The sequence below is a fragment of the Benincasa hispida genome, chromosome 5 (assembly GCF_027475165.1).
Source record: "Benincasa hispida cultivar pf3 chromosome 5, pf3_genome.v1.1, whole genome shotgun sequence".
NCBI lineage: Eukaryota > Viridiplantae > Streptophyta > Magnoliopsida > Cucurbitales > Cucurbitaceae > Benincasa > Benincasa hispida.
The window spans coordinates 69,612,106-69,639,136 of NC_143482.1; the positions used below are offsets into that span (position 1 = coordinate 69,612,106).

The window sequence follows — 27,031 nt, forward strand, 5'->3', positions numbered from 1 at the left end:
CTCCTCTCTCTCCCAATAGTTGGATACCACCTATCCCTCTATTGGAATCCCATAGAATAATGAGGTAACTCTCGTGGTAGTGTTCGAGATCGCTCAAGAAGTTGTTTGTGATCAAGATCGTTTGGAGATCCATTTCGTTGGAACCTTGGAGAGGATTGTTCGTGGTAATTGGGAAATCTATAAAGGTAAGAATTATTCTAACCCTTTCCTCAATAGCATGCTCAAGATGTTCTCACATGAGACGCTTCAGTTGCGGGATTCGATCCCTTCAATAATACACTCAATGTATAATATTCAAACTCAAATAAAAGGTAGATGGTGTAACAAGACTTAGATATGAGAATAACCAAAGACTTGAAAGAACTTCAAAACTTTTGGAGACTCAAAACATAGTCGAGGCATGCTTTTGATAAACGCTGTCCTGAAGACAATTATTTGCTCTGCATGGGCTGTAAGCAGACTACAACGATTGTCTCAACAGGATATAACGACTAACTCTGGCAGAACTGTAACCTTGAACTACTCGGATCTGACAGAAATTTTGGATACTTGCTCTCAACTCAACTCAAAAAAAAAAAAAAAAAAGAGAACTCTTCAATTTGGAATGAGATGCTACAAATGAAGAACCAAGTTACTCTTCATAGGCTAGCAACTTGGTATCTCTCCAAATTATAAAATAAAATAAAATAAATAAAAAATTGAAACATTTGTCAAATTTAACTTAATTGAGTTGTTAGTTGATAAAAATCAAACATAACTCATTCAAATTGAAAAAGCTACGAATTTAACTTTCATACATATTAAATTTGTTAATGAAACATCAGTTTAATTTGAAGTTTCAATTCAATTTAAAATTTTCTAAACAATGAATCGAATCTACACAATTAAACTCATTTTATGTTTTAAATCTTAACCGAACTTTCACTTTTTTTTTTACTATATATATCCAACATAAATATATAGCCAAATTATAGAAACACCCATAAACTTTGTACATTTTTCAAAAATATACTTTAAACTTTTAAAAATTCCATTAATACCTTTCAACTTAAAAAAAAGTTATAAAAAAAGTCTTTACCAATAATATATGGATGAAAACTCTAAAGTACCCTTAGCCTTTCATTAAAAAAACCTCTTAATATATGCACGAAAACTATTTAACGACACTCCATTGTCTTTATCTTATATTTTCCTCTCCATTTTTAGTTTCAATATATGACTTTTAACTTTTTTTTTTTTTTAATTTTTTATTTCCATTATTTCTCCATCTCTCAATACTTTCTTAATCTCGTTCTCTAAAACTTCCTCCATCTCTCTTTTTTTTTGTTCTCCCTCTTCTTCTATTTCATAATTTTAAATAAACAAGATAAGCCCTCTCATTTTCTATCCTATCCAAATATAAATATAATAAATTTCAACACTAAAATAGTCAGTTCTTTTGAAATTATCTTGAATTAAAAAAGAATTCACTTGAAACACAATAAATGTAGCTAAGTATTCCCATTTTATTCTCAATTTGTCATATGTCTACACCAACTTTCTCAGTGATTAAATAAGGCAAAAAACTTATAATTAAAGAATAAAATCCCACAAAGTCTAAAAAATCAAAATCTCTTTGCACTCAACACAATGACAAATCTCCACAGTTTCATATAAGATTAGAAGTTTAGTCTACGTATTTCTAAATTTATTTCTATATAGTATATATGGTTCATGAACTTTAAGACCTATATAATAGGTTGCTAATTTTTTTTTGATGGTTTGTTTCCTAGATTTCTTATTATAAATTTAATTATTTTTATTAGATCGAGATATATATTATCAAATAAATTATAAATTATATGATATTACAAAATAATAAATATACAAATGTTTACCTAAACCAAATTATAAATCAACTAGTAATAATTTATAGTCAACTTAATATTTAGTTAGTAATAATTATATTATCAAACACATTTTGAACCATTATTTAAATTATAATTTAATTTATGAAAACATAAAATATAACTTTATTTTTATTAAATCCATTATTTTTAAATTGCGAACAAAAAGCATGCCCTAATTTTGCAGAAGTTATTGTTTTTAAATTCGCAACCAAAAACATGCCCTAATTTTTCAATAGTTTTAGTTATTTATTTATTATTATTACTATTTTAAGGGTAACTCAGGAAATTTGGAGGAAAAGTATTAATTAATTAGCGGTAAAGGAGGTTAGCCGGAAAGCGTTAATTGTAGAATCAAAACTTTAGGGGCCTTCCCTCCATTTGTTTCATCTCCTTCCTCCCATTGTTTCGAGCTCAACTCACCGGGCCGCCGCATAAGTTAGAACTTAGTCCCAAAACCCTATTCGCTCATCCTCTATCCGCCGCCTGCAACTCAGTGCAATCGCGATGGAGGACGGCTTCGCTGCTGAAAAGCTCTTCAATCAGGGATTTTCCTACACATACGACGATGTCATCTTCCTTCCTCACTACATCGACTTCCCCACCGACTCCGTCCAACTCGCCACTCGACTCACCCGCAATATCTCCCTCTCCGTTCCCTGCGTCTCTTCCCCCATGGACACCGTCACCGAAGCCTACATGGCTTCCGCCATGGCTGCTCTTGGTGGCATCGGTATCATCCACTCAAACACCCCTGCCTCCCAACAAGTTGCCATGGTTCAGGCCGCCAAAGCCCGCCGAGTTCCAATTTTGTCCAATCCTGTTTTCAAGTCCCCATCCGATCGGATTGACTCCGAAGAGGATTTTTCTTCTTCCCCCTTCGTTTTGGTTACAGAGTCAGGTACCTCCAAGTCGAAGCTTCTGGGCTATGTCTCGTACGCGGACTGGACCTCCCTGGGGAACAAGGAAGTAAAAATATATGATTATATGGTTAATTCAGGGGCTTCTGTTCCGTGGAACTATGATTTAGGGCAATTGGACGCGTATTTGGAGGAAGAAAAGAAGGAGTTTGTGCCGCTGTTGAAGGACGAGGAAGTTGTGGATATTGTGACGAAGTCAGAAATAGAGAGAATCAAGAGTTATCCAAAACTGGGTGTTGGGTCGGTTGCGGCGGATGGTTCCTGGCTGGTAGGGGCTTCGATTGGAACGAGGGAACATGACAAAGAGAGGCTCAAGCTTTTGGTGGAGGCAGGTGTAAACGTAGTGGTGTTGGATAGTTCACAGGGTAACTCCAATTATCAGATTGATATGATAAAGTATGTGAAGCGGACATATCCAGAGTTGGACGTGATTGGGGGCAATGTGGTGACGATGGCACAGGCCCAGAATTTGATTCAAGCTGGAGTCGACGGCTTGCGGATTGGGATGGGTTCTGGATCTATCTGTACTACGCAGGAGGTTTGTGCTGTTGGACGAGGACAGGTAGCCGATATTAACTCTCTACTCTTTATAACATCCTTAAGTCGTGACTAAAGAAAATAGAGCTTGGATGGGTGTGCATTTTAAAACACTACACATTTAAATCTAAACCTTCATTATGAATATCTAGATGCTCATACTGAATCTTTGCTTTGCAAACGCACAAACCGCAGTTACCAATGTTCATGCTGTGCCAGCAATCTCCGTTTTTCCCCCCAAATACTAATTTGTGATTCGTCATTTCATGTGAATCCTGTTCTGCTTCTGTCCAGTTAATACCTCCGTATAATTTTCCTTAAGGCACTGAAGGTAGCCTTTCCTCTGTTATTCTCAGGCGACAGCGGTTTACAAGGTCTCATTAGTTGCTTCGCAAAGTGGCGTGCCTATCATCGCTGATGGTGGAATTTCGAACTCTGGGCATATTGTTAAGGCTTTAGTTCTTGGTGCATCCACGGTAATGATGGGAAGTTTCTTGGCTGGAAGCACCGAGGCCCCTGGGGCCTACGAAACTAAGGTATTTCTTCTGGCAGTTCTCTTTTTACCAAGTGAATGGTCATGGCTCGTTACCTTAAAACTAAAAAGTAACAACTTAATAAATAAAACTGGAGTCATTACTACTAAACTTCCCAGTTCCCCGTACCATGTCTGCTTTTTTGGATTTCTCTCCATGTACTTAAGTGATTGATGTTTGAAATATAAACTAGTCTTTTTGCTCTTCAATACTAGATAGGCACTTCATAGAGGTAGAACGATTCATGCTAGTACTTATTATTGACTTAACCCCACTTCTCTTCTTTCTTTTCCTTCCTTTTCACTCTGAAGTTTACTTCAATTTGCCCATGCATGTACATGTTCTTTTATCTTCTGGTCGTCTAAATTTCTCTTACGAGTTACAAGTACAACTGCTCACAAGACAAGCTTTTCGCCCTTTAAGTTATAAGAACTTAGATTCACTAGCGAAACCAGAAATGACTGATAAGAAGTTGGTTATTGTGATTACCAGAATGGTCAGCGCGTGAAGAAGTATCGGGGGATGGGGTCTTTAGAAGCAATGACGAAAGGCAGTGATGCAAGGTACTTGGGGGATACTGCAACCCTTAAGATAGCTCAGGGGGTTGTTGGAGCAGTTGCTGATAAGGGTTCAGTCTTAAAGTTCATACCCTACACCATGCAAGCAGTGAAGCAAGGGTTCCAAGATCTTGGTGCTTCCTCCATCAAATCTGCCCATGACCTCTTAGGCTCAAAGGTTTTAAGGCTGGAGGTAAGGCGCTCTGTTGCACCCTTTTAGTGCCCTGCTATTATGAATATGAATTTGTTTAGAATCGTTCTCATTTTGCTGGGATTGCATTGCACGTGTGCAGGTCCGTACTGGGGCAGCACAGGTCGAAGGTGGAATTCATGGATTGGTGTCTTATGAAAAGAGATCATTTTGAAAAATCAAACACAATTCCGGATATATAGGCCGATCCCGTCCTTAAAATTGGACTTTGAATTGCCCGATGGGGTTTACAAATATTTATTGTGACTCATGCAATAATCTATTTACAATAAAGGGTTTCAAGTCCATAAATTTACTATTTAGGTTATGTTTACCAAATCATAATAAAAATTGGTGTAATTGGAATGAGATTATATTGTTGGTGAATCGTATTAAGGCTTGAATTGCTATCATAATTGGATTGTTTTTTATTGGGTCACATTTTACCTTTATCGTTATTATTATCGTTACTGCTTAATTTTAATGGTAAAGGTAAAAGTAACCATAAATATAATAAATTCAGAATCTTCGTACAATTACAATCATAATACCGGTTTAAAGTGATTTTACATCTCATTACGATTATGAAAAATAGGTAAACAATAATAAAAGTAATCAATTAAGACATTTTTTACATTATCATTAATGGATTACTTTCAACTAATGCAAATCAAATATATTTTAGCGAACTCCATTAAAAGTTAAGTTAAAGGTTTCAAATTATACTTCCCCATCCACTGGTTAATGCAACATTACATTATATGATGTTTGGGGAACATGTACGAAATGTGAAAATGAAGGAGATGCTTGCTTGAAGTCTTCGACCCTCGTACTGTCTTATGCTCTACTCATTAGTGTTATGTTCAATGGAACGAGACCTCAATCGTTTGTTTTTCTCTATGTTCTAAACTGAGATAGCCATTAGCGTTCACGAGGAGTCAATTTAACAACGTTAACCCTTTTTTTCTTAAAAAAAAAAAAATTAATAAACATTATTATTATGGTAAATACATCTAATGCATGAGATGTCCGGTTACGAAAGTTGCTCAGCCGAGCAAACTAATTAACAATCTAAGTTGGAGTATAAGGGTGTCATGAAGACAAAGTATAGAAAGAGCTTGTGAATACGCAATGCCTACATTCACTTCCCATCAGTAAAGTTTCAAAAGGATTTCTCCCTCCGCATGTGTTCACAAATTACCAACTTATTTCTTTAGTTTTTCATTTGTTCAAAAGTTGATCCAGAACCATGGGTTGTTCAAATAAGGCTTTTGCAGACTTCATCAACTCATGGGAAGTAAACCCATCATCTTTCCTGTAAAATAGATGCACCACACAGCTCATTTTCCTGAATAAATCTTTACAAGCTCTTGGAATTGTGGTATTCTCCTGCAAAACTAATCTCAGTAGTTCTCTTCTCGTCCTCTCAACATCTCCTTTCATTGCTTCAGTAGCCTCCTCTTTGGTCAACTTACCACCCGCATTAATTATGCATAGAGACATAGCATTCAGTTTCCCTTCACTGGACTCTCTCTGCAACAAAAACCAGAAGCGATTTATAAAGAAAAGAAAAACAAAAAGGCTCTCAGCATAAAGGCTATCAGATCATGCAACTTGTTTTAGTACTTACATCGAAAGTTCGAGTATCATTCAGAAGGCGGCCGCAAGTGCTCATCAGCTTAAAGAGCTTCTTATATTCACAATTTCCAATCACTTCCTCCGGAAGCTTAGGTCCAACAAAGTAGAGCGTTGGAAGGACTATAGGTCCCAAAGCAAATGAAACATAGCCATTTTCCATGTATTCGTCCATTGATGGCACTACCTTATTTTTCAACCATTCAGCTTCCTTCCTCATTGATTCGAGCAAAGCCAACCACTGTATATCAAGTACATAATAGTTTATATATTTTCTGGTTGAGTACATGAGACAAACTTGAGAACCTACCAACACATATTTCATAAGCCAATCTCGTTTATGAAGAACCCAGTTAAAAAGTAAACAAGATAAACGGATTTGCCCCTTATTTTCACTCTTGAAGTAGTACAATTTGGCATAACTAAGCTGTATGCTCCCTGTACCAAATATTACTAGTAACGGTAAAACGATGGTCAATAATTGCTTAAGAGGTTAAATATCTTACAATATCGATAACATTCCTCGTAACACTGCGTCCTTGCCATGATAAAGCTCTTCTTCCTATGTCACAAACTGTGCTGTGAAGTGCAAGAAATATAATCTCAACTTCCTTGGAACAGTAACCCGTTTCCCCATTAGCATCCCACCTGTGGTTTATTTATCGAGAAATGAAGAGTTTGATTATACAGAATGCTACAAGGGCAGATATGAACACAAAAATGATACTGAACCAAAGAGCATTAAACGAGAGATGGTAGAAGGAAAGAAGTACTTTTCCACCAATTGTATAAGGTTTAGCAATTCCTCTTCAGATCCTCCAACATCAAAGAAATCATCAACCACGGTTGTGAGCACACCATTTTTTGCCCATGATAAGCGGGCATCACAAAGTTCTGGAGAGGTAAGGGTCGCTGCAGCAGAAAAATAGCAGTACGCTAGCTTCTGTCTGGCAAATTTCAACTTGTCCAATTTGTTTTCAACAACCCATCTGTTCATACACAATGGAAATGAACTTATCAACTAGTGATTCTCGTGTGCACTACAAATGTAAAGACTTGGGTCCTCTTAACAAGTCACAATGACATTCAAAGTATATCATTTAATTTAGAGAAGTAGTTCATGGCCTCTTCCAAGGAGTAGAGAAAGCAGCAAACATGAATATTTGCTTAACCTTATGACCTATCTTGGATTGAAGCAATGTAACTTAAGGTTAAAAGATAAAGAGAATGACTCAGGGAATCATAGTTTATCACTATCCTACCACACAACTGATGAGTAAGTTTGAATTTTTATAGTACCAAATGAGTAAATATTAAGTTTTAATCCAAGCCAAAGATAAAGTTATGCAATGGTGATATGCAAGACAGTTTTTTTCTCTCTGGTAGAATTGTAATTTTTTATGATTTATTACATTTCTTACGTATTATCAAAATGTTGATCTTTACATACTTGATAGATGTAATCATCAGTTTATGGTTCCACCATCTTTCTTTATTTTCAATGAGAAGTAGTCCAGCTTATCTCAATCTTTCTAATTTACAAATAAATTCATCAATGGCCTAGTTATCACTTCAAAGACTATTTGTTTGTGACACAGAGCTTGGGCCAAGCAACGGTCCTTGGTCGAAGCTTGATACAGGTAAAAGCATACAATAGTGGTGAAAAATTAATCTTCACACGCATGGAATTATATGGAAAAGGCCACAGATTACAAAATCTACAAAAAGCAATTAACTTACTTTTCAAGCTCTTTCAGTTCCTTACGATGTATGCATTGCAGGGTATTGAAATCTTCTACAGCAAGTTCCAGGAAATCTTGATGACCAAAATTTAAGCAGCTGATATGATTAAATCCAGTATTAGGTCTGTTCAACTTCCCCCAAGGTCTCCCCACCCTCAACACACACACACATAGCAAAAGGACAAAAAGAAGAATGAAGAGAAAGTAAAAGAATTCGCAACATACGCATATGTTGTTTTTGAAATCCTCACAATGTCTCCACTGTAACTTTCCAGTGCTCTCTTATTTAATAAGCGTTCCAGAGTTGCATTATAGGGGAACTCAAGAGCATTAACTGCCTGAAGATAGGTAGAGCCGGAAAGATTTTTGGGATTCAGGCTTCATTTTAAATTAAAAGAAGGAAAAAAAGAACTTATTTGAGAGTTCAGTACTAATTACTAACATACCTCTTGTTTAACGAGTCTATCAGTTCTATCAGAACGAACCAAACCACCAGATAATCCATGATTAAGGAAACGACTAGTCCAAGAGTTCACATTTTCCAGAATAGATTCATCTGGATAAATGATAATCTGAGAGGCCTTAAATAACTCCATTGAGGCACCAAAGTCTTTTAAATGTCCTCCAAGGCAATTGGGAAAGAGAACTTCTGAGAATTGAGTGAGTTTATCTAAAGAACAAATTACACAAATTAGACTTTTTCTTTGATCCAACATTTCAGCTCTAAAATTCCATAATCACAAGACACCTGAAGAAACATCATATCCTTCAACACGTAACAACCGGAAGGCCATTGCACAAGTTGAAGCATCTAAGAATATATTTTCCTCTCCTTGCATCCAACATCTGTTCTTGCAAAAAGATTCCACGAACCATTGATATTTAGAAAGGAATTCAACCACAGACTAACTGAACTTGAATTAAACAACAGAGTATATAAGCAGAGATGTATGGTGTTTGTTAGTCATGTAATCCATCATGGGGTGATCGGTTAAAAATATCATACTACCTGTATGTTTCATCTAATACACTTCTAATCTCCTCTTTGAAATGCCGACCAATCCCGAATTTTTGCAGGCTATCAACCATGTGTAAACGAGCATATATATCCAGAGGATATATTGTAGGAACTGAGAAACATCAATATATGACCAAAAAATTATGAGAAATAAATTAGACATTCAGGGTGTGTTTGGGGCAAGGACTATCTTAAGACTAATAACCACCTCTTGCTACAGTCAACACTATTTCAAAACTCTCATTTGCTATAGTATTTACTATTTGCTACAGCTTTTACTATTTTACATCCATCATTTTTTATTCTTTGTTATAGTGTTTACTATTTTCTTCTCAAAGTAAAATAGTTTATACCTCAAACATATACTATTATAACTCAAACTAAAATAATTTACACCCCAAACACAAACTATTATAACCCAACTATAATAACCTAGGACTATAATAACCAATTCCTTACCCCAAATGCCCCATAAGAAAGGAAAAGACAAGCAGAAAATAATGTCAGAGGAACCTGAATCATCAAACTTCTGTAAGACTGAGCGAAGGTAATTAAAACAGCCATCATCATTTCTGTGCATAAAAGCCACTGCTGTAGTGGATGGAGAATTAAACAGTGATCCATTCTTCCTTTGATATTGCATGACCATTTCCCAATCCTGTAAATTTTCAATTCCTTCTGAAACATACGCTAAATAGGCTTTTCCTCCTTCAGAGTTGCTTCTGCAGCTTCAGAACAGAAGAGCCAAGGGCCAAATAGAAGAAAAGGAACAGTGAGGAAAATGTTTTCCTTATTCAGTAAAGGACCTAATTTAAATAATACAAATCTACAGTATTTACTCATAAATTGCTGAGTGTTTAAAGTCCTGCTCAATCATACTAAGAACTGAAGTAGAGCATCAGATGTCAGAAAACTTGGATGCATCGATCAGCCATTCCATATTTTAAAGAAATTATATGGGGAAAAACAAATCTCATATTTCCAGGAATAAAAACCTCAAAACTTTTTAAATCTCATTTTGCTCTAAGCTCCAACTCTTCATGCGAGCTAAAATTACCTTCTAAGCTCCAACTCTTTTTTTTGAACCAAAGCATCCACTTTCATCGGTGCCAAGGGTAGATTCAAATTCAAATCTTTAGCATACTCAATCATACCAGGGAAAATTATGTCAAATCCCACAGGAGAACGTTGCTTCTCATCAGTAGCTGAAGCTATATTAGATTTGATAAAACTAAGGGCTGCAAAACAAAGGAAATGCCTTGAGCTTATTGCCGAATATTTCATGGAGAAGACCTCTAGAAAGTAAAGTAAGAATACCCTTGCTCATGTGATCTTGACCAATATTCCATCGCTTAAGAGTGAGAACACATGCTAATGTAGATAAGAGAGTGGCTTTCATCAGCAACTGATGGTCATGGAGAATGCCCCATGAGCCATCAGGGTGTTGATTATCTAGTACCCAGTTTATGCACTCAGGAAAAAGAGGTTTGTTAAGAGAGTTTGGAGAAGGAACCATTGCCACCCATGCAGTATCATATGCAGAAACTGAAAGTTCAACCTTGTCGAACAATTTTTTGATTCTTTCTTTTGTTTCTTCTAAGCGCTGTAAGAGTAAAAGTAAAATATATAACTTGGGTTTGAAAGATAACAAGCTGAAAAAAATAAAAAAAATAAATGACATCATACCAAAGCTCCAGTTTTAGTTTTTGTGTCCACATCCAATTCAGGGAATAGAGAAGCTGGTTGGGAAGAATAATTTTCACAAATCAGAAGGGTATGCAGGAATGTTCCCCAAAAAAGAAAAAAGCCACAAATGTTATGTTACTCGCAAATATTTTCCCTGGTTTAAGACACTAAGAAAATAGGACAAAGATCAACATTATGAGGATTTGATGTAAAAGATAATAAAAGCACATTTTTTACTAGGACATTTCACTTAGGTTAAATTTCATTCTCAAATGACTAAAAAATTTATCCTCTCTTCGATGTTATGTTATTGGTTGAGATAAAATAGTCTATAACTCTTAGAAAGAATCCTGAGAATTTGTCCTTGACATAAAACTAAGTTCATTCCAATTCATCTTCATTAAACTCATACTCAACTATGCTCCCTGACTGCAACATAGAAAGAAACTAATAAATATTCAGATATCTGATGCAGAGATTCGTATAATCCTAGCCTGTTCAAGGCGTTTGCTCTTTCTAGCCTCTTTAAGAGAGTATAAAATATATATGTATATATATATAGTGAAAGAAGATGATACAAATGTTAGGGAAACTTGAATTCCTTTTGGTTCTTCACAGCATCAATTTGACAATAAAGCTCCTTTTTCATGAAAAGACAAACCACAAACGTGGAGAATTAATCTATTAGCATCGCTTTCAATCGGCGCGCACGCTATAACACTATTCCACCCAAACTCAAAAGACATGAATTAATGACTCAAATGGTGGTCTATCCATAACATCGAAGGTTGTAAAACGCAGACTTCCACAGGAAAGCAACATTACGAGTAAAATGAGAAACCCAACTCAAGAAAAGTTGTTGTGATTAAAAAAAAAAGAAAACAAATAATAAGAAAGAGAGAACACAATCAAAGCACAAACACACAGGGAATCAATTGGTAAACAGAACCTGAGGAGGAGGCAGTAAAACAGCCAACGTTGGTGGGTCGGGAAAGATTCATGGCTGATATACTTTGGACATGCACAGAAATTGGGGAAGAAGGATCATCTGTGGTAAGAGATATTTACATTCAGTGTAAATAATAAAGAAGCAAATGGGGAGAAGAGAAAAAGGATCAAGAAGAAGAAGTTTTCTAGCTTTGGTAGGTTGCAGTCCACCGTGAGATTCTTCTGGAGGTTTAGGCATCGATTTACAAGTGTTGCGCAGTGGCAGGGGAATAGTGCTCCCTACACAACCGGTAAAGGAAAGAAATAAAATAGACACCACAGCAGTCATCGATTTTCTTTCCTTACGTGGCTATATCCAGAATTGGTCTGATAGGGAAAGCAGAGCCAAAAAAGGGTCAAATTTTAAAACTTGTACCAACGGAAGAATACCCATTTTCACTGCGTTAAGGTAAAAGTAAATGCAAGAAGAATGGGAAGGCCATGGGGATGATCAATGATGGTGAGAAAAAAGGAATTAAACTCCAGCAACTGCGTTTTGTAGTGCGCCCCTTGAGTTGACTTTCAAAAGATATTCCTTGAAAACTTTTCCTTCGCTGATTTCCCCCTGTCAATGTAACCTGGAATTATCAACGTCTCTATCCATCGGCAGCACTGCCTTATTATTCAACCAAACGGCTTCATTTCCCATAGATCTTTTTAAATCCACCCACTGCAAATGAAACATTGTTAATTTCATCTTCTGTTAAGTAGAGAATTTAGATGATCATTTCATCTTCTGTTAATTCAAAACACTTGATGTGGATTCCCAACATCAGTGCCCAAACAGTATATAATTAGACCTACTACATTCTCAAAACACTGAGCATAACTCAACTATGATCAGTTGGTTTAGCATATACTCTCTTACCAACATGCCAAAGGTTCACATCTCGAGCTCCAAATGTTGTTGAACGCAAAACAAACAAAAACAAAAGGGGAAAAACATGAGTTTCGTGAACATCTTACAATGTTAGTTACATGTCCTTGCCATGTCAGTACTTTGTTGCCAGTTTCATCAACTGTGCTGTGAAGTGACACACGTTGAAATCTTCCACAGCTAATCTTAGAAAATCTTGATGACCAAATTTTTAAGCTGCTGAAACAAGAAATAGAATTATGCAGCTCTATTTATAAACATTGGTTCACCCAAGACAGACGACAAAAGATTGAGAATAAAAAAAACAGACAAATTGTTCGGACATGCCTATATGGCGTTTTTAAAAATCCTCATGTTGTTTACGGTGTAATGTTCAACAGCTCTCTGGTATTGTATCAAATCCAATGTTGTACTGTAGGTGAATTCAAGTCGTTTTTACGTGATAGTTTCCTGAAGTTGTGTTTCAGGAAGAAAAGAAAGGATCTAAACGAGAAGCAGAATACCTCTTCTTTCACGTTTCTATGGTCTATCAGAAGAAAACTGAGGTACTTGATATCCCATATTTCAAGAAACGGCTTGTCCAGGTGTTGATGTTTTCCAAAACAGAATCCACTGAAAAAATGGTAATTTGAGAAGCCCTGAATAATTCCAGTATAGAGCCGATATCCTTTAGATATCCTCCAAGGCAATCAGTAAAACCATCCTCTCAAAATTGAGCTAATCGATCTAAAGAGTATGAAATAAATTTTCAGAAGACCAAGTCAACTGGAGTTCCATTCAGGATATCTACTGTAATTGGCCGGCATTTATCAAGTCTTTCTAAGTTTTTATTTGGAAAATTTGTATGGATGACTCATTTTTTGGGCCTAAATTGTCAAATGACCAATTTTAAAAAAATAATGTCAATTGACCATCTACTAACATCACCGCTAACATCTATGTTTAGAGTTTCTTTATGATATATTCAAGATCACAAAGTACTCACGTTCACACACATGTTCCATCGGAATTTTGAATCACGACCATAGATAAGTAACTGCTGCGGTTGTTGGTCAGTTGATTAAAAATAAGTTTACAGGCATAGGACGTATTTATAAACCTTGTCATATCGTTGAAGATATGAGAAGAGATTATGACGTGAACATAAGTTATAATAAAGCATATGCAAGGGAAGCTGCATATGATCTCAGTAGAGATATTCTAGAAAACTCATACTCCATACTACATGCTTATGAGGAAACGTTAAAAATAAAGAATCTAGGTTATTTGAGATCGAACTTGAAGATGATGTGCATTTCAAGTATATGATTATGCCATTAGGGCCTTGTATTAGAGGTTTCGCAAGTTGTCGGCCTATGATAATTGTTGATGGGTTGCACTTGAAAGGAAAGTACAAAGGGACCACGTTGGTTGCAATTTCTATGGACGAGAACAATCAATTATACCCACTAACATATGCAATAATGGACCATAAAACCGATCGATCATGGAAATGGTTTATGTCGAATTTGAAATACAGTATCAGAGAACCCGATAACTTGGTGTTTGTGTCGATCAGATGGTATCTATCAGCAATGCTATTCATGTATTTTTTCCTATAAAATTTCATGGATTGTACATGTGGCACATAAAACAGAATCTTATTAAAAACTTTAAGAACAGTACGGTTGTTAGGATATTTAGAGATGCAGCAAGGGCATTTCGCATGACAGAGTTCCAAACAAAATAGGACGAACTCCGTAGTTTTCGAGACGGAGCTGTCACAAAATATCTGGAAGACATTAGTCTTCAAAGGTGGGCACGAGTTTACCAAATAGAACGAAGATATGACAACTTGACGTCCAACAATGCAGAGTATTTCAATTCATTAACTAAAGAGTATCGGTTATTGCCCATAGTATGCTTGATTGAACATGTTAGAGGAATGTTCTAATCATGGTTCTACGAACGGAGGAATTATTGGGCATCTCGAATGACATTGCACTCTAACTACTATGAAACCCGATTGGCAAGTGAGGCCAATAAGGGAAGATGATATCGGGTTGAGCCTACTAATTATTATTGGGTCCACGTGCGAGATAATCGATTGGACGGTATTGTGAATCTTCACACAAAAGAATGCACGTGTAAAGAATTCGACTCACTTGGTATCCCATGTTCGCATGCAATTGTGGCCGTCAAGGAACGAAACATACCCATTCACAATCTTTGCAGTCGATTTTATACAGTGGACTCTTTAATGACTGCGTATGCGAAGCCTATAAATCTACTCGGGCACATATCTGAATGGAAGAGAGCTCTTGGATATATAGAAAAGACTATCCTTCCTCCAAAGTTTGTGGCACAAGTCAGGCGACGGAGAGTGAGAAGAATACCATTCAGAGGAGAATTTCACAAAGAAATAAAAGGCGGTAGGTGTGGGAATTATGGGCATAACCGCTAAAACTGTAGCGAACCGCTTACAATTGTGCGACGTACTGAAAATGGCAGAAATGACTCAAATGTTGATCGAGGTTGATTGTTTAAATATAGACCTAATAATGTACTCACTCTGTATTTCTCGATCTCTCACAATGTCATTCATCCATACAAATTTATGTATAGACTCTTAGAATGTCAGTCATGAATAGAATCAGAACGTGAAATCTCACACTCTCTCAAAATCTCGCTCTCTTGCTCTCTCAATTTCGCTCTCTCTCAAAATCTCACTTTCTCAATGTTTGAATTTTGAATCTTGAACTTTGATATAATGTTTTATATACAGTTCCATTGATATAATGAAAAAAGCAATAGTTCAATTATACATGTTTTGATAAAATGTATAATACTGAACTTTGAATTTTGGACTTTGATAAAATTGTTTTATACATGTTTTACATACATAAAAAATACAATAAAAATACATGTTTCATACACATAAAAAATACAAAGTATTCGTCTACAATTGACACGCTAACTGCATCCCATATTCACTCATTTTCTCCTGAGTGATTACGGAAGAATCAGTACCAGTCACCAAATGTTCTAGTAATTTTATTGCAAAGATGCTACAATCAAGCGACCTGTGCAGTATGTTGGCGTTCATAGGTCGAGTGCTTTTCCAATGGGATGTGGATAGATCTGGCTTTGAACGATCCACATCACAGTACTGAAGTAGGGATGGTACTGTGATAGTTAATGGCTCCAGCCAAGTCCCCAGATTTATTATTGGTGTGTATGACGGAAGTGAATCGAACACGAATATATGGCTTCTATTAATGTCCATTACAAGGACCATCCAATGCTCACCGATGTTCATTATCGAATACACGAAATCCACATCTGCCCATTTGACATCGAATTTACTAGTGACGTAGTCCTTGTACGTGTCTTCTCCCATACTAGGGCATCCTCCAGTCTCGGCTTATTCTTTATTCATTTAAATATCCCACTACGAGCATTAAGGTGACTCTGCAAAATAAAATGAGAAGTTAAGTAATGAAATATATAATAGTAAAATGACTCTGCACAACAAAATATATCAAAGTTTATTGTTCTCCAATTGGTAAGATGGTGAACTTATGCATGCACATGTTAGGTTGGGTATGAAACTTTTGTCTCATAAAATGAAATAAAGTATTTATGGTCTGCACAAAAAATTACTACGTTAGTCAAAGTACAAGATATCCAATTGTAAAGAAGTCAAGACTAGGAAACTTACATCACATTCAACCCATGAACTCGGTTTAATCAATTCCTTGAAAAATTGCTTCGATATTGGCTTAAAAGAATTCTTTCGAACCTTGTTATCGATATTCTCATCTGTGATCCACCCATCATTTGTGTAAAGATATCAAGTGGAACGTCATGTGCTACATTGTACCTGATAATCACTCTGAATAGTGACGAGGCACACCCGAGAGAGGATACTTAACCTTTTCAAATGGAAGGTGTACCCTAGAATCCACACTTTTCTTCTTTACTTGAGCTGGAGGTGTATATTTATCAACACATTTCCTCTTATGAGTAGTTCTTCGAGATTTCTACATAAACAGATAACAAAAAAGTACTCATCAAGAGATATAAAAAAATATAATTTCAAATCATGAAATATAAACAAAGATTGCTGATCAATAAATTACTCACAATGTAACTCCTTGCGTGGTCGTAACAATATTAGAATTGTCGACTTCTGGGATGTCAGACATGTTAGCCTCTGTATGTGGCATGGTGAGTAAGTCAGACGTGTCGGCCTCTGGATGTGGGATGTTAGTGGGTGAGGTAGGCACGTCAAACTGTGTATGTGGGACGTCGGCTTCTATAGGTTAGACATCAGTGGATGATGTTGTGGTATCGGGCTCTAGAGGGGGATGAGAGTAGGTGTAGTGGTGATATTTTGAGGCTCTACAGGGGGGATGAGAGTATGAGATGCAGTCGCATCAGTGGTATCGAGATCCTGAGATGGGATGAGCGACATCGTGGCATCGTCACCTGTATGTGGGATAGGTGACCTTTTTGTTCCCTCAATCACCATGGAACCCTTCAACTAGTAAACTAAAATGATGATGCATGAACACATAAAAACTAAACATGTAAAAACATAAAATGATAGTAAATGCAAACCTTGCACATATACTGCAACAATGATATATGTGTATGTCCCTCCCTTCACCCTTCCACATTCAGCATCCTCGTGCTCATAATGCTCGTGTTCACCCCCTCCCTCCACCCCTTCCACATTCAGCATCCTCATGCTCAGAATGCTCGTGTTCATCATTGTTACCTTCATGATGATCATCACTGTCGCTTTCAGAACTACCTACACTACTCGACCTACTGCCACTTTTAGCACTATCATCATTGACACCTAGATCGAATATAGGTCGTCTGTCCACTGGGGAATCTCGAAACTCCCTCTCAACATCGGTCATGACAAGACCCTCTTTAACCTTGGTCTACATTAACATCCCAGTAAAATGGTTAGTGTCAATTTAACAACCAAATAAACATATTATGCATATAGTAAATTTACATTGTTAGACTCGAATATGTCTCTCTCGAATACTTTGAAAGACACTGAGTGGGAGCATGACCATCATAATATACAAGGCAAAGCCATCTTGCTCCTTCGCTCTGCAATGTTCCTAGCTACCGATGTTGCTAGGATCTCGTATGTCCATACCTAAATAAAATTTAACATATATTAAAAATAGTAGTAATGTTAAATCAAACAACATGATTATTATGTTAAGCAAATTTACCTGAAACGCTTGTGGAAATCCACGGAAAGAGTACTTCACGACATAATTTTTATTTTCTTTCACCTTCGTCTTGTATAAATTACTCTTATAATTCAATGTAGTCTATAGGGCATCGAGTGTCCTCTCCCAAATAATGGTACCACAGTCTAGACTGTTGTAATACTCTATGTTTTGAACGTCCTTAAAACGTTTAAGGTCCACTGCACTTTTCTGCTTGTTCTTTCCCATCATTGCAACCTTCGTGTAGTACACTAATGTGATCTTTACAACATCCTTGTCATCTTCAAACTCCAATTCCTTGTATTTTTCATCTAGTAGACTGATATGCAAGGTATCCTTTGTCACTCGATTACCGAAATACTTGATTGCAAGTTCATATGAGGACTATTCATTCTGATCAACTTGCGTAAAGGATCACCATAAACTAGTCATCAACAAAAATCATCCTTAAAAAATGTGACAACCTTTCCACCAACAGAGAATCTCATTAATTCAGCTCTCATGCTCTTCACTTCTCTCAATAACATATGATGAATAATTGGGCTGTTGAACACCATGTCAATGACTACAAATCACCCAAAAGCTGTTCTCTTGAACATCTCTAACTGTCGTGGGGTAAGCTTCTCCTTCACAATCTTGTTTGCATTAGCAATGTGGGTCAAACTCATTACTTGACCGGGAAATCGGTCGACTACAGGTATTCTGGAACGTGTTGACATCTTAAATCACTATTGCATGAAATAAAGATTCAATCAGTAAACTCCTTTAGAAAAAAACTGTAAAAAAACATTCTGTTTAAGTCTCGCTAGAAACACTATCGTTGGACATTTTCTTGTTAATGTCACTCTCTTTGGTATCACGCTCTCTAGTATTGCTCTCTCTGGTATCGCTTTCTCTGATATCGCTCCCTCTAGTCTCACTTTCTCTAGTGTTGCTCTTTCTGGTATCACTCTCGCTGGTATTGCTTTCTCTAGTGTCGCTCCACTACTACAAAATCTTCATTACTTGACAATTGTAGTTTTTAATTACTTGACATTTCTGTGGAAAAAACATCAAGTAATATGATTTTGGACAAAGAAATGTCAAGTAAAAGGGTAAAAAAAGCGAAGATTGACAGAATATTTTGGATATTTTCACGCAAACCTTTACTTGATACGATTTTCGTGTCAAGTAATATAAGGTCTTACTTGACATGTTTCACGTGTCAAGTATAAGAAGCTCTTACTTGACATTATTTTCGTGTCAAGTAAAAGGGTTAAAAAAGCGGAGATTGATGGAATATTTTGGATATTTTCACGCGAACCTTTACTTGACATGATTTTCGTATCAAGTAATATAAGGTCTTACTTGACACGTTTCACGTGTCAAGTATAAGAAGCTCTTACTTGACATTTTTTTCGTGTCAAGTAAAAGGGTAAAAAAAACGAAGATTGACGAAATATTTCAGATATTTGATAGGCCTCCAATTTGGTAGGCGATCGTATAGAAACTAGTAAGCGATCGTGTAATGTTTTGTAAGCAATCATGTAGTTCCAGGTAAGTGATCGCGGGGTGTTTTTGGGCTATCGTCTAGTGTTACTCAGTGATCGTGTAGCAGAGCTCAGTGATTGTGTAGCATTTGGTAGGCGATCGTATAACATTTGATAGATGATCGTATAGAAATTGATAAGCAATCGTGTAGTTCCGGGTAAGCGATTGCGAGGTGTTCATGGGCGATCGTCTAGTGTTACTCAACGATCGTGTAGCAGAGCTAAGTGATCGTGTAGCCGAGCTTAACGATCGTGTAGCATTTGGTAGGTGCTCGTATAGCATTGGGTAGGCGATCGTATAACATTTTGTTACTCAGCGATCGTGTAGCCGAGCTTAGAAATCGTGTAGCATTTGGTAAGCGATCGTATAGCATTAAGTAGGCGGTCGTATAGCATTTTGTTACTAAGCGATCGTGTAGCAAAGCTAAGCGATCATGTAGCCGAGCTTAGCGATCGTGTAGCATTTGGTAGGCGATCGTCTAGTGTTACTCATTGATCGTGTAGCAGAGCTAAGCGATCGTGTAGCTGAGCTTAGCGATCGTGTAACATTTGGTAGGCGATCGTATAACTTTTTATTACTCAGTGATCGTGTAGTAGAGCTAAGGGATCGTGTAGTCGAGCTTAACGATTGTGTAAAATTTGGTAGACGATCGTCTAGTGTTACTCAGCAATCGTGTAGCAGAGCTAATCAATTGTGTAGAGACTTTATTTTCATTTCCCTTTCAAATTAAAAACTCTTTCTCTTCTCCTTTGCTTTACTCAGTGATCGTGTAGAGACTTTATTTTTTGTTTCCCTCCCTCTCCCATTTTCATTTCCCTCTCAAATTTGGTTTCCCTCCTACTAAAATTATCAAATAAAATAATATTTCTCTCTCCCATTTTCATTTCCTTCTCTCAAATTAAACACTCTTTCTCTCCTCCTTCACCATCTCATTCACGACCTTCCTCTTCCCCCCAATTTTTTCTTCTTTCATACACCCGAGATCCCTAGCCATCGTCATCCTTCATTCTCCCCTCGCCTCTGTTCACGCCGTTGTTATTGAGTTTTTCATTCCGTCGTCTGCTCAGCCGCGTCAGCCCTCTCCTTCATCGTTTGCTCAGTTGCACTGGCCGCCTAGTTGTGCATGTCGTTTGCGACTCTTCAGCCCCGCCCAGATTTGTAGCCAAAAACCCCCAACCGATTCCATCGCTTCAGCCGTGCCCAGATCTATAGCTGAACGTTCCCGTCGCTTTTGTTGCTTCAGCTCCACCCAAATTTGTAACTGAACGCCCCCAACTGCTTTCGTCGCTTCAGTCAAGTTGGTCCAGCTAAATCCGCTTTTCGTCGTCGAGGTCATCCACATCTTCGTTGAGGTCTAGCTTTATAACAGATCTGTTCAAATGTGACCTTCACTCTATCTCGTTAGATCTATGCTCCATCTCGCTGGAATCTTGTATTTTCTTGTAAGGTTTTGGTAAGTTTGGTGAGTTTTGATTACTTTAGTAGGTTTCTTGGAAATTTTTGAATACCCATAAGTTTTTTTTACCCAAATTGATTGATTCTTTTTGTGATTTGGCTTTAGATTCAAGATTCGGAGAACATTAATGTGCTGTCCAACAGGTTGATATTGATTTCGGTAAGATTTTTGGTAAGTATATGAGGTATATCTTGTTTGCTATTGGATATTGGGTTTGTTCATTATTGCCCACAATATTTTGGTTGGTGTTGGTGGTTTTACTTGAAAAATTTTGAACACTCAATAAGTTTTGACATTAACTTAGTAATACCTGTCACTTTTTTGGTGTTAGATTGAAGTATTGGAAGGAGTTGAGTTGCTGTCCAATAGGTTTGAGACTGATCTTAGCAAGGTTTTGGTAAGTTTGGAGGTTAGTATTAATAGTTCTTTGTTATCCATTGAAGTATTGGTCTAATAATTGAGTTATTTTCAATTTTTGATGTTCAATTCAAAGATTTCAAAGGATTGGAGCCACTATCCAACAAAGTTAACGATGTTTGGATGTTTTAATAGGTATTAAGGCTTTGAAACTCTTTTGAAAATATTACATAGTTGTTGGAATTTGCGTTTTGTAACCATTATTATTGAACTTTTCATAGGTTAGATTACGTTGTTGTAATTTAACACTTATTTATATATTTAAAAATTTGATGTTATCGCCCTTTATTCTATTTTGCAGGCTTAAACATGGCTTGCTTGACCCTTAGTTCTCGATCTTTAGACTTTAAAGCTCAATGTATAGATTAAATAATGTACTTTGTTGAGAGGTTATTTATTAAATAATTTGTTACTTTTGTATTTGTTGAAAGTTGAGTTTTGTATAGAAAAGCAATAGTTGAGATTTTATTTTGTGCATGTACATGTGAAAGAGAAATATTGTTGTAATTTGTGAGGAGTGTTCATAGTTGAACATATGGATTTTTAGTGAATATATTGAGTTGATAGATCTCAAGTGTGTAATGTTTATTTATTTGATGTAATTGTATTGTTGGAATACAAGGTAGAAAATGATAATATCGATTGGGGCATTTAATTTGAAAACAAAAAGACATATACTTGACACATAAAAAACGTCAAAGAGTATCACACTATACTTGACACTCGAATAAACTTGACATACCACCAATGTCAAGTATATTATCTTACTTGACACGAAAATTGTATCAAGAAACATATTACTTGATGTTTTTTCGAAGTCAAGTTATCACACTAAACTTGACACTCGAATAGTTGATGCTTTTATAAGTGTCAAGTATACCATTTACTTGACATTGAAAAAATGTCAAGTAATCCAATTTCTGTAGTAGTGCTCTCTCTAGTGTCGCTCTCGCTGGTGTTGCTCTCGCCGATTTCACTCTTACTTATCTCACTCACATTCTCTCTTTTTACTCATCTTCAACCTCAGAACACATCGAAAACAAAAAAAAAAAAAAAAAAAACAAACAAACAAAAAAATACCATAGGTTCACAATATTTCTAAACCCTAGAACGACCCACCATTTCCAGTGTCGCTCTCTCTAGTATCGCTCTTGCCGATTTTACTCACTTATCTCGTTCACATTCTCTCTTTTTACTCGTCTTCAACCTCGGAACACATCGAAAAAAAAAACACAAGCAAACAAAAAAAAAATGATATGTTCATAGTATTTATAAACCCAGAACGACTCACCCTTTCCCCATTACCGATTAGTTTAAGACATTTTCAGGCACATATGGAAACCACTTGCCAATCAGATTCGATTTGTTGGCAGCAGCGGAATCTTTTAAAAGCCCAAATGATGGATTTTAAAACGCAACGAAACCGTCTAGAGCTTATGAGAAGTTGTTACACTTGAAGAGTTTTTAGTTTTGGTTGGTTTTCAGTAAAAGGGTAAGAAGACAAAGAGGTGGGGGCAATTTACGTAATTTGATATATCGATGATGTCAGAGGATAAATTGACATTATTTTTAAAAAATGGGTCATTCGACATTTTGGACCCCAAAAAATGGGTCATCCGTACAAATTCCCCTTTCGTTTCTTGTTTTAACATTTAGAAAGTCAATCCAAACATACCCTTAATCTTTTGGCTTTAATTGCTTGACTATGACCTTCATTTTATGTCTTAATCCTTTGTGGTTTTTTGTTTATGTTATGTTTTATAGTATCTTTTTGTATCTCAAAACATATTTTTTCATTCCCTTGATGAAAAATTTTGTATCCTTTTTTCTGAAAAAAAAAAACCGAGGAAACCTCATATCCATTGACGTGTAACATTCAGAAGGCCATTGCACAGGTCGAAGAATCTAAAGAGTATATTTTCCTCCCCTTTGAGCCAAGGCCTGTTTTTGGGGTAAACAATCAAGGGTGTTAGTTGTTTCATGGTTTCCCAAGGGATCTTGCGCCTATGGGCCGCTATAACTATCCAAGAAGACACTCAAAACAGGAAGGATAATCCAAGAGACCAACCCCCAAGGGAGGACAGGGTCGAAGCGCTAAACCCGTGACGGAATTTTGTAGCTTTGAGAGGGGAGAAGGAAAGAGCACAGCTAGCTAGGTAGTAGCCTTAGATTTAGCTGTAGCATCTAGAAATTGAGCTTGACCGATGAGCCTTACCAGAAGTGAAGTTAGAATACCCACAATCTTGCCCACTTTATCTCTCGACTTTCCATCGGGTAGACTTTGTAGCGGAATTGAGTAATTCAAGTGGTATCCTTTTGACAGCGATCACAAAAGATAAAAACCACTTTTTATGAGAAAACTAACAATCAATTTATATGTCTTTTTGAGTACATCATAAAGTATAATAGTACCTTTAAGTTTTGTCCAGGACACTCTAAATTTCCTCTTTTTGATATAATACCCAATGTTTGAAGGCTATCAACCATATGCATAATTCAACCATATGCATAACTCTTTTGTAAATGCTGCATTTCAGTTCCAACAAAAGAGTTACATCCAAATAATTGACATGTAAATGGAGAGAGGGGGGTGGGGAAAGAAAAAGTGATTACAAAGGAATTTCCACTGCCGAACTTCTGTACAGGTAAGTGAAGATAATCAAGACAATTATCATTATTAAGGTTCATAAAAGCCGCTGCTGTTGCGAATGGAGAATTAAACAGTGAAGTGTTTTTTCTTTGAAAAGTCATGACCATGTCCCAGTCTTGTGATTTTCCAATTCCTTCTGAAATATCAGGAACAGGCCAAATAGGCTTTTGTCCCCCTTCAGAGTTGCTTCTGCACCCATAAAACAGAACAATATTATGAATAGAGCAAATGGATAAAGAGTCCATGTTAAAGATGACAATTAACATAAAAATGATTGATTGTTCAAAGGTTTAGATTGTTCCTTTTTGAAATAGATGTTCTTGGATAAATTCACTAAGAGTAAATTTTCTCCAGCAATATGAAAGAAGAATATAAAATTAATCGAAAACAAAAGTTAAGTTACCTATTAGGCTTCAATTCTCTCCTACGAAACAACGCATCCATGTTAGATTGTGGCAATGGTAAATTTAACTCCAGAGTTTTAGCATACTCAATCATGCTAGAGAAAATGATGTGAAATCCAATAGGAGAATGTTGCTTTTCATCAGTAGCAGAATCTAAATTTGACTCAATAAAGTTAAGGCCTGCATGAGAAGGTAAATGCCTTTCAGTTGACAACTGAAGCCTGCTTGAAGGAAGAAAGTTAAATTCCAAAGAACAGAAAACTCCAAGAACATTTAGAAACTAATATTTTGATCAAATGTTCTTGACCAGCATCCCACCACTTAAGAGCAAGAAGACAGGCTAAGGTAGATAAGAGCCTAGCCTTTGTCATGATGGGACGGTTGTAAGGGAGTTGATTACCCAACAACCAGTTTAAGCACTCAGGAAAAAGAGGGGTTTTGGGGCAGCCTGGAGTAGGAACCATTGCCATCCAACCAGTATCACATGTAGAAACAGAAAGCTCAACCTTTTTAAACATCTTATTAATTCTTTCCTTGCTTCCTCCAAGCACTGCATGACTAATAAATTATCAATCCATCATTTAACAAAAAACTGAAAATAAAATTAGAAGATTTTGAATGTTATTTCATACCAAAGCTACATTTTTAGATCCTTGTTCCAATTTTTGTTTCAGGGAATGGAGAAACTGGTTAAGAAGGTACTTCCATGTGAAAATGTTTTAATTTAATATAGACACTATAGAACAATAGTATATGCAGTTTAACCGTTCAAGGAAGAATTTGACAGAAACAATACAGACATTAGTGTGGTTTTTCCATTTTGGTGTAAACTTCTTCATGAATAACTGGGAGATTTCTTAGATGCTTTAATTTAATATCAGTTACTGCTTTAAGAATGAACAGCCAGAAGATTTCATATGTTTCCTTTTAATCTCTACTATTTTCCTCATATTTCTTTTTTCCTTCTTTCGTCATTTTTTTTAAACTTAAGGTAGTTATGAGTCATCCATTACAAAGAGACCAAAACTTTACAAACAAAGTTCTACATCGGCTAGGAAAGAGAGCCATCCATATACTAAACGAGAACAATTATCTCTATCGAGTATTGGTATGAAGTTTTTTAGGTGAAATCAAAAGCTAAGTCATGAGAGGTTATGCCCGAAATAGAACAATATCAAACCAATGTGAAGATATATGAAGGGTTTGTTGCTCTTATCAATTGGTATTAAAGCTATGGTCTAAACCTAGCTGTATGTCGGAGAAATCCTTAGATTTCAAACAAAGAGAATTAATGAGGCTCACTTGTGCTCTACCTAGGTGGTCTTGTCGTTTCCCTGTCATGGTAAAAACAAAATAAACTCTCATTGTCAATTGGAATTATCTATGCTCATGTCCTATCTGAATGTGGCCTCAGGATGTGATAGTTGCCTCAAGATGAAGAGCAAACTCTCGCTATTGGGAGTGGATAGATTTGTTTGAGAAAGCTCAAGTGTGGTACTTTGTTTGAGGTGAGTATTTTTTGGAGTATGATCATAGTCATGGTCTCACATTGGCTAGATAAGGAAAGATCAATGAAATATAAGTAAAGACAACTATCTTCAATGATACGAGAGTGAAACCATAGTAGACAATATCATGCAAACATAGGTATTTGTTGTCTATACCAATATGGAGGTATGTGTGGACGGCCCCTTGCCCTCATCTGGGAAAATCTATGATACCTCTAACACACGGTGAAAAGTCTAATGTTGACTAAAATGTCAACTCTTTCTAGCCGCCTTTTGAGGCCAGTGATTAAAGGATCAAAATCTGAGATGATGGATTAAAATACATTTGCGGTATAGGACCAAAGACATAAACGAAAAGACTAAATCGAACCCGACGAGAAGGAATTAAACGCAAAGACTCATATAACTTATGATAGTTATGATAACTACAAAATCAAAATCATACTCTTTCCAGCCTTTTGGTTTTGTTTTCATTCTCAAAGACTCGTAAACTTGTGGTAGCAGAGAGAGAAGGAGAGAATTACAAGATCGAACCTGATGAGAAGGAATTAAAACAGGTGAAGTTGGCGGGGCGTGGCAGAGACATGTCTGTGGCTCTGGTTGTGGTTGTATAAGAACAAGAAAAATGTTGAAAAAACTGGTGCGGGCAATACTTATGTCTGGTACATCTGATTGTTCACACAAGAGAATTTGTAAGACGGAACAAGCAACTGGATCAATGGCCAAAATAAAATGAAAAATGGGTTGTTTGATACTGTTTAATACCCTTATTACCTAATCTCTATGAATATGGTGAAAAAAAAAAAAACTCAAAATATAATCTAATAAACCAAATTACAATCTCTCATATTTGAATTTTGAAGCAAATAAAAAAAATAAAATATATCAAAATTAACTTCCATTCTTAAAAAAATATCTCAAAATAATATCATTAAAACAAAACTAGAGCTACAAAATCTAAAAATGATAGTTAGAAATGAATGGTTGAAAATAGAAATGAAAAGTTATAACACCAAAAAAATTAATGTTAATCATAAAATAGATTTAATTATAATTTAACTCAAAATTTAGGCATAAAGTAAATAAATACCTTGCATTTAAAATGGCTATTGAATGAAGTCAATTTCATATAAGTCCAACAAATACCTTCTACAAACAGTTAAAATTTTGAAATATGTTAACATACATACATCCAATCTTCAATCTTCATTAGTATGAGTCATGCAAATACCCTATGTTGGTTAGAATTTTCATCATA

The 27,031-nt window shown here is 36.1% G+C and overlaps 3 protein-coding genes and 1 long non-coding RNA gene across 18 annotated transcripts; 1 reads left to right on the forward strand and 3 right to left on the reverse strand.

The window, feature by feature from the left end:
- Nucleotides 1-2,160: 2,160 nt before the first annotated feature.
- On the forward strand, nt 2,161-5,039 carry LOC120078390 (inosine-5'-monophosphate dehydrogenase 2-like). The gene is made up of 4 exons (XM_039032655.2): nt 2,161-3,368; nt 3,700-3,879; nt 4,369-4,626; nt 4,727-5,039. Exons 1-4 carry the CDS (start codon nt 2,394-2,396, stop codon nt 4,796-4,798), a joined length of 1,485 nt encoding a protein of 494 aa, XP_038888583.1. The 5' UTR covers nt 2,161-2,393; the 3' UTR covers nt 4,799-5,039.
- A 702-nt stretch (nt 5,040-5,741) lies between these two features.
- On the reverse strand, nt 5,742-13,347 carry GA2 (Terpenoid cyclases/Protein prenyltransferases superfamily protein). Of its 6 annotated transcripts, none has more exons than XM_039032145.2 (17): nt 13,072-13,347; nt 12,658-12,787; nt 11,863-12,361; nt 11,654-11,752; nt 10,705-10,757; nt 10,336-10,621; nt 10,076-10,256; nt 9,532-9,740; nt 9,010-9,130; nt 8,749-8,846; nt 8,447-8,670; nt 8,226-8,338; nt 7,999-8,097; nt 7,032-7,247; nt 6,765-6,906; nt 6,254-6,499; nt 5,742-6,156 (listed from the first exon to the last, which is right to left on the reverse strand). In XM_039032145.2, exons 3-17 carry the CDS (start codon nt 11,978-11,980, stop codon nt 5,845-5,847), a joined length of 2,517 nt encoding a protein of 838 aa, XP_038888073.1. In that variant the 5' UTR covers nt 11,981-12,361; nt 12,658-12,787; nt 13,072-13,347; the 3' UTR covers nt 5,742-5,844. The 6 variants fall into 6 exon arrangements, with proteins under 6 accessions (XP_038888073.1, XP_038888071.1, XP_038888074.1 ...); XM_039032143.2 differs by having other exon boundaries at nt 9,532-9,746; XM_039032146.2 differs by having other exon boundaries at nt 9,532-9,746; nt 11,843-12,361.
- Nucleotides 13,348-15,479: 2,132 nt separating this feature from the next.
- Nucleotides 15,480-21,735, reverse strand: LOC120077992 (uncharacterized). The gene is made up of 5 exons (XR_005481888.2): nt 17,809-21,735; nt 17,171-17,729; nt 16,694-17,087; nt 16,269-16,590; nt 15,480-16,018 (listed from the first exon to the last, which is right to left on the reverse strand). It is a non-coding gene; the product is annotated as an uncharacterized LOC120077992 (long non-coding RNA).
- A 769-nt stretch (nt 21,736-22,504) lies between these two features.
- LOC120077991 (ent-kaur-16-ene synthase, chloroplastic-like) lies at nt 22,505-26,556 on the reverse strand. Of its 10 annotated transcripts, none has more exons than XR_016529635.1 (5): nt 26,308-26,552; nt 24,628-24,823; nt 24,265-24,445; nt 23,624-24,050; nt 22,528-23,524 (listed from the first exon to the last, which is right to left on the reverse strand). XR_016529635.1 is itself a non-coding variant. In XM_039032147.2 (3 exons), the coding sequence occupies exons 1-3, from the start codon at nt 26,357-26,359 to the stop codon at nt 23,708-23,710; spliced, it is 576 nt and encodes a 191-aa protein (XP_038888075.1). In that variant the 5' UTR covers nt 26,360-26,540; the 3' UTR covers nt 23,558-23,707. The 10 variants fall into 10 exon arrangements, 1 of the variants encoding a protein (XP_038888075.1); XR_016529634.1 differs by having other exon boundaries at nt 22,532-23,524; nt 24,628-24,815; nt 26,308-26,550; XR_016529631.1 differs by having other exon boundaries at nt 22,535-23,524; nt 24,584-24,815; nt 26,308-26,550.
- Nucleotides 26,557-27,031: the final 475 nt, after the last annotated feature.

What these genes read in the sequence shown, in the direction of transcription:
- LOC120078390 (XM_039032655.2), top strand. Translation starts at nt 2,394, where the DNA reads ATGGAGGACGGCTTCGCTGCTGAAAAGCTCTTCAATCAGGGATTTTCC. An exon ending in CTGGGGCCTACGAAACTAAG is followed by an intron (nt 3,880 to 4,368) that starts GTATTTCTTCTG and finishes TGTGATTACCAG; the next exon opens with AATGGTCAGCGCGTGAAGAA. An exon ending in CAAAGGTTTTAAGGCTGGAG is followed by an intron (nt 4,627 to 4,726) that starts GTAAGGCGCTCT and finishes GCACGTGTGCAG; the next exon opens with GTCCGTACTGGGGCAGCACA.
- GA2 (XM_039032143.2), bottom strand. Translation starts at nt 11,980, where the DNA reads ATGACTGCTGTGGTGTCTATTTTATTTCTTTCCTTTACCGGTTGTGTA. An exon ending in TCAAGATCACATGAGCAAGG is followed by an intron (nt 10,257 to 10,335) that starts GTATTCTTACTT and finishes TTTGTTTTGCAG; the next exon opens with CCCTTAGTTTTATCAAATCT. An exon ending in ATGATACTCGAACTTTCGAT is followed by an intron (nt 6,157 to 6,253) that starts GTAAGTACTAAA and finishes TTTTTGTTGCAG; the next exon opens with AGAGAGTCCAGTGAAGGGAA.
- LOC120077991 (XM_039032147.2), bottom strand. Translation starts at nt 26,359, where the DNA reads ATGTCTCTGCCACGCCCCGCCAACTTCACCTGTTTTAATTCCTTCTCA. An exon ending in TTTTAATTCCTTCTCATCAG is followed by an intron (nt 24,446 to 26,307) that starts GTTCGATCTTGT and finishes CTTCTCATGCAG; the next exon opens with GCCTTAACTTTATTGAGTCA. An exon ending in AGAGAATTGAAGCCTAATAG is followed by an intron (nt 24,051 to 24,264) that starts GTAACTTAACTT and finishes TTATGGGTGCAG; the next exon opens with AAGCAACTCTGAAGGGGGAC.